This window comes from Vespula vulgaris, chromosome 2 (assembly GCF_905475345.1).
Source record: "Vespula vulgaris chromosome 2, iyVesVulg1.1, whole genome shotgun sequence".
NCBI lineage: Eukaryota > Metazoa > Arthropoda > Insecta > Hymenoptera > Vespidae > Vespula > Vespula vulgaris.
In genome coordinates, this window is record NC_066587.1 from 12,007,558 (window position 1) to 12,023,751 (window position 16,194).

Here is a 16,194-nt window from a genome sequence, read left to right on the forward strand (position 1 = left end):
GTAATGTAAATTTTCTTTGCATTCTTTTTTAACGATTAACAGCCTAATGTACCTAATAACGAGTAATTTCTCTGTATCAATGCATTTCTTCTTTCTCTCTCTTGTCTTTTCTCCTTTTTAACTTCTTCTCTTTGCAATACGAAAAATATCGCACTCTTTTCGTACAATATGAAAGCTCGAAACTCATCGGGATGCACACGCTGCGATGCGTTCTCAGAGCTGTTTAAAAAAAAAAGAATATTATAGGACAAATCCGAGAAATATTAAACGTCGCGAATTACCTAAAAAATATCGCGAGTAATTAGTTTTATCCTGCTTTGGATAATCGCCCTTGAACCTTTAAGTACTACGATTCTTTTGTCCTCGAACGCGACCTGTTCATTTCGAAAAGATCCAAGGTTCGTAATTGAAGTGTCACTTTGTACAAAAAATTGGACTTCCTCTTATCTGTAATGCTTAGATATTATAATGCCAGCAAAAGTAATTGAAGATCATACAAGTTACCAATAATGGCGCTCGCGTAGACGCTTGCTTGATCATCTTGGTAATCGCAAAAGCAAGAGGGATAAAGGGTATTTACAACAGGGGATTCTTCTCTCGTCAAGCCTTCAACCCTTTATAAAACTACGCTCTCAAGGGGTGCGAAAGTCCCATCAGCAACAACTTTTTATAATCTCGTTATTAATTCAATGTGATCACAGTATTTGTATATAGTAATAAGAATATATATCTATATATATATATATATATATATATATATATATATATATATATATATACCTCTTCGTCTATTCTTCTCTCTCTATTTTTCTCTTTGATCTGAGTACGAAAACGCGTAGATTAGTGGGGCCAAGATTTACCTTGGCGCGTAGCTAAGGTTTAGACGAAATGACGATGAAAAAAAAAAAAGCAAAAATTCTCGGTCATAAAGGGTTGAATGGCATCGACCGATAGTTTATAAACTATTCGCTTAGTATATCGCTTAGTGTACTTTTGTATCGATGCTTTTCCTTTCAGTTTTCCTACTTATTAACTTTCCTGTCAATCAGACAGGATTATAAGAATATAGGGAAAAGAGGAATTTTTAAAGAAAAATCATCGATACAATCTCGTAACAATCTGACGACTACAGCCTTTCGATCTTAATATACGTATATATGTGTGTGCCTTTCTACTCTCTCTCTCTCTCTCTCTCTTTCTTTCTCTCTCTCGCTCTCTCTCTCTCTCTCTCTCTCTCTTTCTCCTTTTTTATATCATCTACTACGAAACTAATTTTAATTATATTTACAGGCTATTTTTATACTAATTCTAAGGATTGCGAAAGGATACACGCGATTATAAAATAAATTTAACTTGCGATTTGTACATTCAACAATTCTTCTTCATCTTCGAACGCTACTTTTTGTTCTCCCGCTCCTAATCGTTTATAAAAATCATCTTGTCACGATGTCCAAGCATTTTTTACGCGCAGGGATATGCTTCTTTCAGACAGATTCGTACTCATTGTATAATGCAATCTAAACAAATTTACTTTTCATGCTTGGACATTGATATCGTGTAATTAGATTTCTCCTCCTTCTTTTTATTATTCCTCTACTTTTTCTCCTTTCTTTATTTGCGTTTTATCAAAAACGCACCGACGTTTATATCGACAATTTTTGTTATCATTAAATATTAATAATTAAGTAAGTCTTTGGTGTTTGTACCAATCTTTTCCGCGCTGCATACTCTATCTAGAATGTATGTGTTCATGTGTATCTGTAAATGTTTGTTTGAAACATTTTCGAATATAAAAAAGGAAAACAATAAATTGTACTATGAAAAAAGATTGGTGTGAAAAACGTACGATTCGATAATATTTCAAAAACGAATCTCGCGAGCCGTGAAAACATAGGATATATCGTGCGTTTCAAATTAAGTATCTTTTTTTTTTTCTTACGCGAAAAATTTTCTTAGAGTAATTAATAATAATAGTTTGCTTGCAGTCGCGCTTTTTCGGAGCTTATTATTGTTTAATTATATTTGTACGGTTATATTTTTAAAGAAAATTTCCATGAATGCCGAAATAGAAGAATTTCGCTTTTTTTTTTTCAATCTTTTTTTATATATTCTTCTAATATTTCCACACAAAGATACAGGCCAGACCATATTTAAACTATATTATTTTAGAATTTGATATACTTCTATTGAGTACACTTTTTTTTTTTTTATTATTGGTTACAAAAGAGATTGTTATTCGTCAGATTACTAAATTGTTACTAGTCAGCTATCGTCCAATAGAGACGCGAGTAAAACTCGTGAGAATAGCGTTCCGTATATCATGATACAAAATTTTCTTAACAAGATATGCTCCGTCAATCGAAATTTAGGAGCAAAAAGGCCGTTTAACATTATGTTGCGTTTTGTATGTATTTATATTATATATGTATAATGTGTGTTCGTGTTGTATACGTATAATCGAGTCGATTACTTAAATACGAAAATAAGAATCTAACAATAAGATACGATATATCTGAGGCTTTTCAATCTATTTAAATACGATTTTTTTTGCCCGATTCTCCTTCGAGAATTTCACTTAAATTCTAATATTGCTGTGTTGGATGTTTTATAGGAACACAAAAATGAGACAACTCTTTTGACAATGGGAACATTCTTATCTGTGATACAACTAAAAGAAATAAAACTTGTATCAAGATTAATAACTGAAGTTACACAAAAGAAGATAAACTGAAAGATGTTCTTAGAATCTGTAAGAACGTAAAACATAATGTGAACAAGAGATTTTTAATGAAAAATCTAACGTTAGACTGTGATCGATGAGTTTTAGAAATCGTATGATTATTAAACAACAGTCAAGATAAGTTAAAGAAGACGAGAATCGAGCCGGTTGAAATTGCGAGTTTACAATTTCGTTGTTACATTTAATTGTAATTCAAAGTATTTGCCTCGACACTTTAAACAACTTTTGTCAAACTCGAGAGTGCGGTCATTTTCATTTTTTTCTTTTATTTTGCTTCGATTATTCTAATAACGAGTTAACTTTGTCGGTCTATCTCGTATGTTACGCTTTTACGTGTAAATATATAAACGTGTATATAACTGTATGTGTATTTTCTGTATAACGTAGGCTTGTGTATGTATGTGTGTGTATGTGTATATATATATATATGTATGTATATATATATATGTATGTATAAAATTGCGAGGAACGCTGGCTTTAAAAGTTGAATAAAGCTCAGGACGATGAATCAAGTTTATTTATGTTAACTATTTTTCGTTCTCTTATTATTTTAGCTTGTCTGTTAAATAATAACCGGCATGTATGTATGTATAAAGGAGACGTGAGTTAATTGGCGACTATTAAATTCTTTTAAAAGTCGAATGAGATCGTTGTTTTCCCGAAGTCTAACATGCATTTTTAAGTTTAATTCGATACGTCGCTTTTTTAAACAGTCACTGAAGAAGGCACATTTGTGATGTGTTTCGCGTGTGTCTTTTTATTTACTTATTTATTTATTTATTTAATTATTTATTTCTCCTTTTTGTTTTTCGCAGAATTTCGTTTTACTTAGTACAAAGCGTCGGAAAGTGCGCACAAATTTTCCTCTATCGTCATTATCCTTCGCGCTTATCTCTCTCTCTCTCTCTCTCTCTCTCTCTCTCTCTCTCTCTCTCTCTCTCGCTCTCTCTTTTGTAGTTTTTGGCACCATATAAAATATACCTGTCGTATATTTTAATTCTGTAAAATCCATTTCTTTCACTTCTCTATATTTTCTTTTAACTTCACTTAACTTCATTTTACAATTCCCGTAATCATAGAGAAACGATAGTCGTAACAGGTTGACTAAAATTTGTTGCTCGTGCAACAAATGGGATATTTTACTGAAAGAATATCGTAATAAATCGTTCCATTCGCTCGCCATGTGAATCAGTTTTTAAACGCAATATAACTCGAGTAATTTCTACAAAAAGATAAGAAAAGAAAAAAAGAAAAGAAAAAAAAAAGAGAAAAGAAAAGAAGAAAATAAAGATAAGAACAATATATCTTGAACTTTCAGATTTGGACGTAAATCTATATAACTCTACGTAGTCAAATCGTTCGTTAACACTTTCCTGCTCGTATAAACTAATTAACCGATACTCGTGCAAAAAAGGATAAATGCACAACCAGGACACACCGATACGATCTGGAAAATGGCGAAACGTCGTTCTTTTTCTGCGTTCTCGGACGTTCTTACACAATGTAATACGTAACTTTAATGAATAGATAATTTGTCCATATATTGGCAGCTAGCTGGTTGTCGTTTAACGCGAAAGTTACACGAGCCGGTATTGTCTACTCCGTTAACATCTTCGCGTTGTTTTCTATCATATATATATATATGTATGTATATATGTATATATATACATATAATCGTAATATTATATATGAACTGTACTTCATACATATATTTCTATCCGACAAAAAATGTATGAATATAATTTCGAATCAATGCGTAATCTTTTCTCTCCTTTAATAAGAACAAATAATCATATGTGCGAAATTAACGCAGAAACCTTACAATTCTAAGGGCGACTTTTTCTCAATCAAGTCCACTCGTTCCTTCTAATCGACGTACGATATATTTCTAAATATTTTAAACTCCCTACTATCGTTTCTTATTATCAATTATATCTACAATAGTCGCTGCTATGAAGGAGGATTACCGTTTATGATGTAAGAGACATTAGATATTTCGCCACTTCCCGGTGCAATTCGTAGCAATGGACCTTTAAAGCGCGACTTAATATTTGAAAAAGATATGAAAAAAAAAAAAAGAAAGAAAGAAAGAACAAAAGGGCAGGGAGAAGAAAAAAAAGAAAAAAAATAGGAGAAAAAAAAAGAAAAAAAATGAGAAAAAAGAAAAAAAAAGAAGAAAAAAAAAAGAAAAAGAGATCGAACGTTATCCAACCTCCTTTCGTCAAAGACGCAAAAAGAACGCACGAGAATGCGTAACACTTTTGCGCAGAATATCTCAAAGTACAGTAATGCGTTGGATCGTCAATATGAAACGAAAAATAGTTTCCTTAAATCAAAAAGTCGCGTTAATAATGATGAACGGAACGATTAAAGCTCCGTTTTGTCGGATGGTTGATTCGCATGTCGTTGGAGCAAATAATGAATGGAGTTAATCAATTCTAATGAATTAATCGTCGTTGGTTGCTTCATCGACAAGCGTATCTCAAAAACAAAATGTCTTTCGAACGAAAAGTATATTATCATTATGGCCACCTATTTTTATCGCTTTATCTTTATCTCTATGTGAAACACGTTGTTTTTTTGTTTATCTCTTGTTCACTTGTGAGAAAAATACAAGGAAAGCGTAATCGAAGAAGCACCAGGAACTTCATCGTGGCTCTGTTCTTTCGCGATCAGTTAAACTGTTAAACAGAGACTGCACTCTCGCGTTCCTTCTCTTCCTGTTGCCGTACCGCAACAGCCGCCTCGACGAGCAGGTAGAGACACTTGAACTTGTCCTTGTCCTCTTCCGGGGGCGTCGGTGGTGGTGTTTCATCGCTGCGAGGATTGTGAGCGTTGTGCGTACTACTATAAACTTCTGTCTCGTGTTGCACGTCTGGAGTTGTCGTCAAGTGTTGCCTTGGTGCACTCCAGTATGCAGCTTCGCTTACTATCGACGAATCTTCCTCGTCCCTGTTGATTGAGGGAAAGAACAAAAAAACAAACAAAAACGATAAGATACGATTCAAATAATTCCAAAGTCTTATCAATCCCAGATTTAACAATAATTTTGTTAAGTTTGTTGCGTTAGAAAAATAAAGGATAAAACGTTATCGGCGTTTTCGTTTTCGCTTTCGTTTTCTTTTTAACACATCTGGCTTAAAACGCAGATACAAGCTGTTGCGTTTCAACGAAAAAGATATCAACGTATCAAGGACCGCGAATTGAAATAGATATTCGAAATGATTTCACGATCAAACCATTTTCTTTCGGATATGAAATTTTCTTTTCGATGAGAAAGCTTAGAGAGCGAAGCGAGATTACATGATATGAACAAAAAAATAAGGATTTCGTACAAAATGATGGTTGCACCGGAATTAGTAGACATGCGAGGAAATTATAGGGGCTAACGATCGATTTCGTTGCTTACCCTCGTCGAGCTGGATGGGCTATCGCGTCTCCGTAGTTAGGTTGATCATTTTTTTCTACTTTGGTTTCCGAATACGGATAAACAATTACGCTTGGCCACTGGGTAGCAGGACGTTCTTCCTCGCTATGCGAACTGCTTTCATAGTCGTTCGGACTATCCTCCTCACTTCTGTGAAACGTACCATCAACGATTATATATACGACGATACATACGTTAGTACATATATACAAACGTATTGGAAATATAAGAAACATCAAAAGCGAGAAGCATTTCCGTGTATGAATGATTTACCCGTCGAATATACATACATCAACATTAGAACGCATAAAATCGATAATCCCCTTCTTTAAGTATTCTGTAAGTCTTTAATTTCCTTATTTAAGTACCGAGAAATCTCGACGATGATGTAAATATACGTTATGAATAATCGGCTAATCGATGTTTTATATCGCACCTACCAATGTGACACGATATCCAAACATAATCTCGAAATAATCGTAATAAAACGTAACTCCCGCCTTTACAATTTCCAGTTATCTTATATATTTTAAGTTCTAATGTTATTCAATGATTTTAGTCAAAATATTAAATAGATATCATTGTACGGAAATTGAACGTGTACAAAAAAAAGACTTAAAAAATATAATATGATTTTCCTGCTCTACAATAAGTTAAAAGGTATAAAGGAATTTTATGCAATATAAATAATCTTTTTTGAAATATTCTATATAAGTTTCAAATAAATTCGATAAAAATTCAGTGGAATGAATATTAATCGAGAAAAATATTATTTTAAGAAATGTTTGAAATTTAGGGATTATTTTATAAAAATTCCTACAACATCGTCGACGGTTTGAATTTCGATCTAATAAGAAGAAACATTTTTTAATTTTTAAACATTGAGAAAACGCAATAATAGTAATAAAACAATATATATATACTCGATATTTGTAAATGCAAAATAAGTGTTTTTTTTTTTTTTTTAAAGAAGTATATATATATAATATAATAGCGATGAGAATATAATGATCTTAAAAAAAAGATATTTTAAATAGACTACGGTAAAAATAGACTACATGTGACGAGAATGTTGCGTCTTTGGATAAGGACTTTGGATTTGAATATCTTGTAACATAAATAAGATAGTAAACGAAACAAAATGTGATTGCAAGGTCAAAGAAAAAAGGATGTGGCTAGGCAAGTCTAAGGGTGATTTTTTAAAAAACATTAAAATTCACTCACCGATACATCAGGCCAGTTGCTTCTTCATAATCGTGATCTCTTCTACGTTTCGGTGCACTGCATTCGGCCAAAGGATCCCAATTCTGATTGCTCCTTTGATTAATCGATGGTTGTTGATGACTTCCACCTGGCATCTTTTTACCACGACGTGATATAGTGTATTGAAGAGGATCGTGTCCTTCTCTGCGGATCATCTCTGGTAAAATTCTTCGCCTTGCGTTGATGAACCAATTACACACCTATCGATCACCAAGTACACAACCGTTGTGTTAGATCGCAAAAGTATGTTTAACTTGTTAAGAATCGAACTTGTTAATAAGTCGAATCGCACTAACAATTCGCTTGAATTTATTTGTAAATAGAGAATTTGTGAAGCAAGAATATCACTTTGGAATGAGTAAAACTTGATGTCCGAAGCGTTCGAGATCTGAATCTTAAATGATAGCTTCTCAGAGTTCGTCGTTAATTTATACGGTATATGTTGAAAGGCAACGACCAATGAAAAAGAAGGGATGTGGTCAAGGGTAGTGGTTTTTGGTAGTTTAAGGGGACAAAGTGCAAAAATTCATTATAAAGGACTGAGTTATGAATAGGGTATTTTATAAATAGGATAGTTTATGAGTAAGGTAATTTATGAGTAAGGTAGTTTATGACTAGGGTAGTTTATGAGTAGGGTCTTTTATAAGTAGTTTATTGTAGGATATTTGTAAAAGTTTATTTGTCGATTTTATCTTACGTTTATTGTAGAAATTCGGTAAGAAAAAGGTTGGAAGAAAACGGAGGTCAGAGAAAGTTAAATATAATTAAGGAGATAGTAAAGGTTATTGTTAAGTTAGATATGAAAGGTTTAAGTACGGTAAGTCTAGATAATGAAGGGCAGGAGGGACATAACAATATGCGTTCAGTTATTTCCAAGATATTATTGTTTCGTTACAATGGATGTTATTGATTGTTAGCGATGACTAAGACTCTAAAAATTTATTGTTATTCTATGCTTATCATTTACCCCGGAATCGTTTGAGAGTCAATACTTTATTTTCAAATACAATATAAACATATCTAAAGTAAATCGTACGAAAAACATACGATCAACAAAAATATATCATTATCAGTTATGATTCATCCTGTATATATTACAAGAGATATTTCATATTAATCTTTTATTAAATTTAAATGAAATAATTCACTACTATATTGATAATCTATTACGTAACGATATTAATGAATAATATTATAATATCGCAATCGAAATTAAAAATAAATGTCTAAACTATTTATAAACCATATGTGAAATATTTTTAGTTCGATTAAAATGACATAGCTTAAAAAAATATACACATATATATATACACACACATGTATATATATATATTAAATATACGATAATGATATATTTTATATATTTAATGCTGATAATTATTATTGAAAAATTAATTATGTTTGAAATAATTAGTGCTTAAAAATTGTTTAGTTTGTGAACTTTTGATTATATTTAATTTATTGATTCAAATTGTGATTATATTTACTATATAATTCCTTATATAGTAAACGTAATCATTATTATAATAATAATTACCTGTAATACGGTGAGATTCGCCTCCTGACTGAGAGTTAATTTCTCGCTGTCGCTTGGATAAGCGTTGTATCTATGCTCATACAGCCATCGTTTGAGAATCTTCACCGAATGCTTCGGTAGATTACCACGACGTTTCCTGACGGAATGCGCGGTGGAGTGATGAAGAATCCCAGAATGGACCTTCCCGCGTATCGTTGATGAATCGTGCTCAGCATCCGACCCGCTTTGATCGTCATCGGTGCTGCTCGACGATGGAAATCGCTCTCTCGCTATAACAACATAAACAATAATACTTTCTTCGATTTGTTCTTGGGAATAACATGAATATTAATAAATATAATTTAATTAATTTAATTATAAAATATTTATTTTGAAAATACGCGTCGATTGTCAGATAATATTGAATTATTTATACTTTCTTACAAACTATTATTTCATTTATAGGGTTTATTTCATTTCTTTTTTTTTATAAAAAGATGTTAAATGAAATAAAAAAAAAATATATACATCTATAGACAAATATAATGAGCATAGGAATATGGTATTTATTGTATGTAAATAAGATGAAATATTTTTTCTTATTGGAAATTCTCTTTGAAAAAATAAATAAACATGATGCTTGATATCAATTTATATGTCGTAAGCTTATCTTATTACTGTTTTAAGCATTATCTTATAAAAAGAAATTAAAAATCTGTTGAAAAATTGAAGAAGAAAAAAGAAGCGTAATAATCGTAGACATACGTAAAAATATTATGCTATTATACGCATATATAAAAAGAAGGTTAATTATGTTACCACGATCATTTTAATCGTATCTACATTTTGTTACTTTAGAATAGAAATGAATAATAACATCGACTCCCTTGAAACATTCACGTAAACATTAACATCGCAATGCTAAAAAGAAAAAATACTTCACATCTAATTGCCAACGATTGATATTACACTACGACCAGATGATAATTAAGAAATGACTAAGGAAAATTGCATCGTGTCGGCGACAGTCCAATAAAATATACTGGCGTGTCGAATGCTTACCGATGTCTGTCTAATATCTGTTAATACGAATAAAATGGGGTGGAAGGGGTTAAAAAACAGAAACTAAAGGGAAGAGAATAGAGTATCAAGGAAAATAAATAAACAATATTTATTTTGTACTCGTAAAATAAGACGACACATTGTATGAGATGGTGAATATAAGGATTATCGAAGGACTCGATTTTCTTTCAAGGGCACGCTCGTGCGTAGAGCGGGGCATTTAAAGTTTCGAGTATACCAGCAATCCAACGGTACATTCAGAGTGTTGCTTTAGAACAGAGATAGAGATAGAGATAGAGATAGAGATAGAGATAGAGAGAGAGAGAGATGGATATAAAGACTCGAATACCGGTTTACGTGCCTCGGCATGTTCGTTCGAAGAAAACGAAGCATCGTGCCGGTAAATTCAATGAGGCCGGCCTCTTTCTTCTTCTTCTTCTTCTTCTTCTTCCTCTTCTTCTTCTTCCTTCTGCTTACGTAAAGTCAAGAACGCGCGAGTAAAGACAACAGTAAAGAGAGAAGAAGAGGTAAGGTGAGACGAAGAAGAATCGAACAAGAGGACCTTGAATCGCACGTGGGGCCTTCCTCTCTAACGACGCTCCTACTTTGACTCGTTTAACATCGTCTAGTAAGACTTCTTCCATTCGTTATGCGTAGTCGTTATATCCACCTCTACTTCTCCTTCGCCAATCTTTGCACTTCGAACCGTTCCTTCTTTCATTTTATGCCGATCGAAGCATGCACACATGGATACACGAGACGCGACATACACACAGACGACACACAAGAGGTGCGATATCGAAGAGACCAACAAAATTGCCCGAGTGTATATCCACATGCGTCGTCCAACGACGATGTCTCGTGACAGCTTTACGATCATTTTCTTTGCCCTTAATTAATGAACTCATTAATTATTCTTCTCTCTTCTTTTCGATCGTTATAAATAGCATTATAAAAAGAATATATATATATATATATATATATATATATATATATATGTATTCTCGACGATTTAGACTTCTGACTTTTTTTCTTTCTTTATAAGTGTTTATATCAATGTTGAGAAATTCAAGGCTCAATGTGTATAACTAAATGGTATATCACAGTGATCAATTACTACTAATGATGAGAATAGAAACTTTTTGTAAATGTCAGTTTCACACACTATGCAATTATTATCGCAAATCAATATCAAAATTTTTCATGTGCTGTATTTGAAATAATATACATAGTAAATTAACGATCTATGTATTATCGATTCTTTCAACATTGTCATTAATTTACCGTCACGCTTAAGACTTGTTTGCACAGTTGTCGAGATATTCGTTAAAGTATGGATAGTAAAAAAGAAATCTTGATTAATAATGGATTCTTACTTTTTATATCAATAATGGTGCGATCGCCAAAAGTGATCACATATGTCTGCCGTAAGTAAGAAAATCAAGAATGACGGTATTATTTACGGCACGCAAAAGCCATCAAAAATAAAAATGCTTATCTGTGTTTAAAGATCATCTATGAATTTTCGTTCGGTAGAGAGAAGGAGAGGGAACGGAGAGGGGAGGGTGTGTGAGAGAGAGAGAGAGAGAGAGAGAGAGAAAGAGAGGGGGAGAACGATAAAAAAGTGCAAATATTACATAAGCTTTTTCTTTTTTTCCTTTCCATTACTTATCGAACGTCGAATAAATAAAATGTCATTGACGCGTAATGCCAAAAACTGATTGCTGAGGGGCGTGTACACCGTTCGCTCGAATAAGAGAAGAAGAAAGAGAGGAGAGTACAAGTTGGGAGACGCGACAGTAGCCGCACGTAGCTAGGTAATGCTACAGAAGATCTCTGTATCTGAAAATAACCAGTGTGCTCTCCGCCGGTTCCATATTTAGCCCGAGTGTCGTGGACTGACTCGTTAAGGTCAGACAGAGACGGAAGAAGCTGCTGCGGCAGGGCAAAGATGCGACAGATAGAAAGAGACAGAAGGAGTCCGCAATAAAGTGAACGAGAAGATTTTCAGGACTCGACCAAGTATCCGACACCGTCTACCCGGAATATTTTCCACTTCCGCAAAGTTTTACGCGAGCAGATCCGTAAGAGTTCTCTCTCTCTTTCTTTTTCTCTCTCTTGTGTTTGACAAAGATCGTTGTTAACTCTTATTGGATTTATTAACGATTTTAATCTCATTCGTGCTTTCCATTTCGATCCTTTCTTTGTAAGGATAACGCGTGAATTTCTTTCTTTCTTTTCTTTTTTTTTTTATATATATTAATTTCGCATCGGTTCATATTTATTCTCAATTTTACGTTCTATTTTGTTTTTGATGTTACTATCTCAAATATATCAAAGTTACATGTATGTATATGTATGTAAATAATATAGAATTTTTAAATATAAATGACAAAATTTACGAAGACGTATAAATTTGCGGAGAAGTCAATGATAATTCCTATTATTTCCCTCCTATCTTGGTTATGAATCATGAACAATTCACAACCGATTCGTGACTAGGTTAAATCACTTCCTCGACGAAGCAAATTTAACCGAGTAAGGTAGGTAGGTAGGTAGGTAGGTAGTAAGGTAAAATCGTTAAACGTTCTCGTATGTTCGTGACAATCAGCTATTTTCGGAACGGTTAATTACCCCAGTCACGACGGCACATCTTCGAGCGAACTAGTATTTTGGTCTCTGGCGTACGAAAAAAGAATGGGAAGAAAAAATGTCACTGATGATATTTTCCGACAGCATCACTGTGTTGTCGACCTCATTCAAAAAGACGTGACAACGAAAAATGACGTTAGAAGACGAACGATCGGCGATGGATCCCGGCCGACTATTCTCTAAGTTTTAGTTCTATTTACACCTCTTTTGCTCTTCCGTTTTGTCACTCTGCAGGAATGCTAAATATTATTTTCAAACGTCATCAATCTGTTAATTCAGACGATCTAACAAACGGAAGAAGTTCATCAAATGCATTAATTATGTTCATTCAAGAACTAATATTGCACAATGATTATAATTTTAAACATACAAAAAATAAATGTTACAGATATCAATATGTTTTATAAGTTTCTACTATCTATTATTAAAATTATGATCAATATAACGTTCATGTATACTTCTTTTGCTTAAAATAGTAAAAAAGATGAATTGACTGATATTCGATAGCAAAATTTCCTTTTTCGTATAACAATTATTATAACGGACTTATAATATGTATAATAGATATAAATTATTTTTACGAGAGACACTAGATTCGAAAGAAAAAGAAAGAGAAAGGAGAGAAAAAAGCAAAGATAATACGTTTCAGTGATGGAACACTCCTTGTAACCAAATCCACGATTCTGGGTCTGCATAGGCGCCTAATCTTAGCACTCGCGGATTCGTAGTTACGTAAGGTCCAGTAACCTGACGGCGTAAAATTAGGATCTAAGCGGCTCGACTAGACACGCACGACGTGGTGTCTCAGAGAGTCGTCGCCACGCGAGAGTTTCTTCAATCACCCTTTTTTCCCTTTACGAATGATTTATCTGTCCAAAATTTTTATACAATTTCCCGGAAGAGCAGGGACAAAAAGATACAAAAAAGGAAGATATCTCTGATTTCTTACTTTCGAGAATTCAAAACTATACATAATTGTATATCAATGAAAAGATTAAATTTTTCCTTTAAACGACTCCGGTCATTAACATTACAACGTAATGAAGATATTTTTGCGTCGTCGAGCTTCGTTCCTTGTTTAAAGTCTGCCATTAATGTCCAACATCTTTGAACGTTCTCTAAACACACTAATATGCCTAATGATAGCACGATATCTAATTATATTTGGGTGTAAACAAATAACTGTATATAAAGAAGATGAAATAGAGGTTGATACTCGAAGAGAGTGAGAGATGGTCATTGTATTTGGTGGAAGGAGTCATCGAGCCTCAAAGAGAACTGCATCGAACGTAGTAAAGGCATTAATATTCATTTAGTGGTATATATATATCACTATATAATATATATATATATATTATTACTAAGTTCGGTAACGACGACGTCGGTCATCGTGGTCTCGTTGCTCGACTTGGACTGCATCCAAATACTGATAGGGGTCACCGAGTTGCACGGTCTCGTCCGAGGAACTCGATTCCCGTTCGATTCGATTTTCGTTTCGCAAGATGTTAACCGCACACATTAACAGACTGGATATTTCTCGAGGACGCAAGCTACACAGATATATGCGTACCCAAGACGACGACGACGACGACGACGACGACGAAGACGACAACGAATTAATTGGATGTACTTAAAAATCACTGATGAGTCTTCTTTCATCAACTACTTCGTATAGAATCCATAGGAAAGATCGAATAATCTCGGTGATTACGAAAAGTAACAAATCACCAATCGTCTATAATGTTCAAGTTATATTAAAATTCTTAAATCATATAATCTTCCTCATTAATTAATTTTTCAAATTAATACAATATATATATATATATATATATATATATATATATATGTACGATGACATCTATACCTGTCCAATAAAATAGTAATAATAATTAATATATGTAAGTTAAAGATCATCGAAACTCATTTAACTTCGTTATAATATGATATATATAACGTGACACGACTGACTTTATGATAAATTCCTAAGTCTGTAAAAAAAAAGAAGAAAAAAAAGATGATAACTACGAAGCAAAGTACACTACATTTATTTATTCAAGAGGTTAAAACGAATTGAAAGAGCGATAGGAAGGTAGGAGTTATGAAATATCTATTGTCGATTACGATATTTATTATAATGTATGAGATAGATCTCGGAGTATAACTGGAAAACAAAAAGAGAAAAAAAAAAGAAGACAAAAAATAAAACAGAAAAAGAAAGGACTTTTCCACAGAAGAAAGATAAATTCGAAAAATTAAAGATTAAACTCAGTGTGTCATTTATTTGTTCGAAGACGACGAGAGAGAGAGAGAGAGAGAGAGAGAGAGAGAGAGAGAGAGAGAGAGAGAGAGAGAGAGAGAGAGAGAGAGAGAGAGAGAGAGAGAGAGAGAGAGAGAGAGAGAGAGAGAGAGAGATGGCAGTCTGACAAGCGGCGAAGAATATGACCGGTTTCGCGAGAATATGTTATAATCGCGTTATTTGATGCAATACATAGCAACAATATTGGCATCTCTTTTCCACACATCTTTCCCTCTTACATGAAATATAGCCGCCATTGACTTCATTAGAAAATGTCGCATCCACGACGTTTCCTTTTCACGTTTCTTAACAAAGTGAGGGTTATACAGTAACATGAATGTTCGAGTCGAATCAACATTTAAACGACGTGTCAATGACGACACTAAAAAATTCGATTTCAAACTGAAGAATCCGCCTTTTCTATTATAATTTTACAACCTCGTTAAAATAATCGTTGGTAACTTTAGAAAAAGATAATAAAAACCGATGTAAGAATTTGCAAGGATTTTTCATCGAAAAAAATCCAAGTGCTGGGTGGCTGTCAAACATACTCTGATAAACATTTGGATGATATCATCGGTTTCTTTACCATGTGTGCACGTACGAGTCAACGTTTATATTTCTTCCCTCTGTTTTATGTAATCGATTGTTTATTATCTGGTATCTTTCTTGAAAGGTTTATTAAAGATATTGTATATCAAATGAGGAAACACGGGGATATTTATATATGTAGTCTCTTTCCGATTCTTTAATTAAACAACACCGTTAGAAATAAGAGGAACGTGGTATTGTAAGCACATTGCTTAGTATCTTACATATAATCCATACAGTTTTTCTTTATGTAAAACAATGTTATTCCCAACTGAACAAAAAAACTTTGTTCCTCCACGTTTATCTCTTAAAACTTCAAACGATTGTCAAAAGTATCACGGATTAGTCGAGACTTACACATTTTCGTTATGTAATCTGTGGGTTTAGAATGATGTGTAAGAAAGTTAACAAGGTTGCCATAATTAGACTAGAGATATAGAAAGACATACGTATTTGTGTATATATATATATCTTTCTCTGTCTTTCGTGAAGCCGATTTCGATCTCTTTTATATTGTTAGCCATATGCTGTTACCGACTTCGGATTTCGGCCAGGATTCCAAGCCAGGCGTAGGAAGCATGATTGGCACTTACACCATCGTTACACGCAGTCGTATGATCGTATATTTATACTTAATGTATATACAC

The 16,194-nt window shown here is 33.2% G+C and overlaps 1 protein-coding gene across 3 annotated transcripts in view; it reads right to left on the bottom strand.

Moving 5' to 3' along the window:
• Nucleotides 1-16,194, bottom strand: part of LOC127072718 (homeobox protein AKR-like) — a 47,671-nt gene that overhangs the window by 2,603 nt on the left and 28,874 nt on the right. For all 3 annotated transcript variants that reach the window (XM_051013359.1, XM_051013358.1, XM_051013357.1), the window contains 4 exons: nt 8,968-9,236; nt 7,392-7,630; nt 6,150-6,317; nt 1-5,692 (listed from right to left, as the gene is read on the bottom strand). The exon at nt 1-5,692 is cut by the window's left edge and continues 2,603 nt beyond it. In XM_051013359.1, coding sequence (XP_050869316.1) covers nt 5,425-5,692; nt 6,150-6,317; nt 7,392-7,630; nt 8,968-9,236 — 944 coding nt within the window. In that variant the 3' untranslated portion in view covers nt 1-5,424. The remainder of the gene's footprint in view (nt 5,693-6,149; nt 6,318-7,391; nt 7,631-8,967; nt 9,237-16,194) is intronic.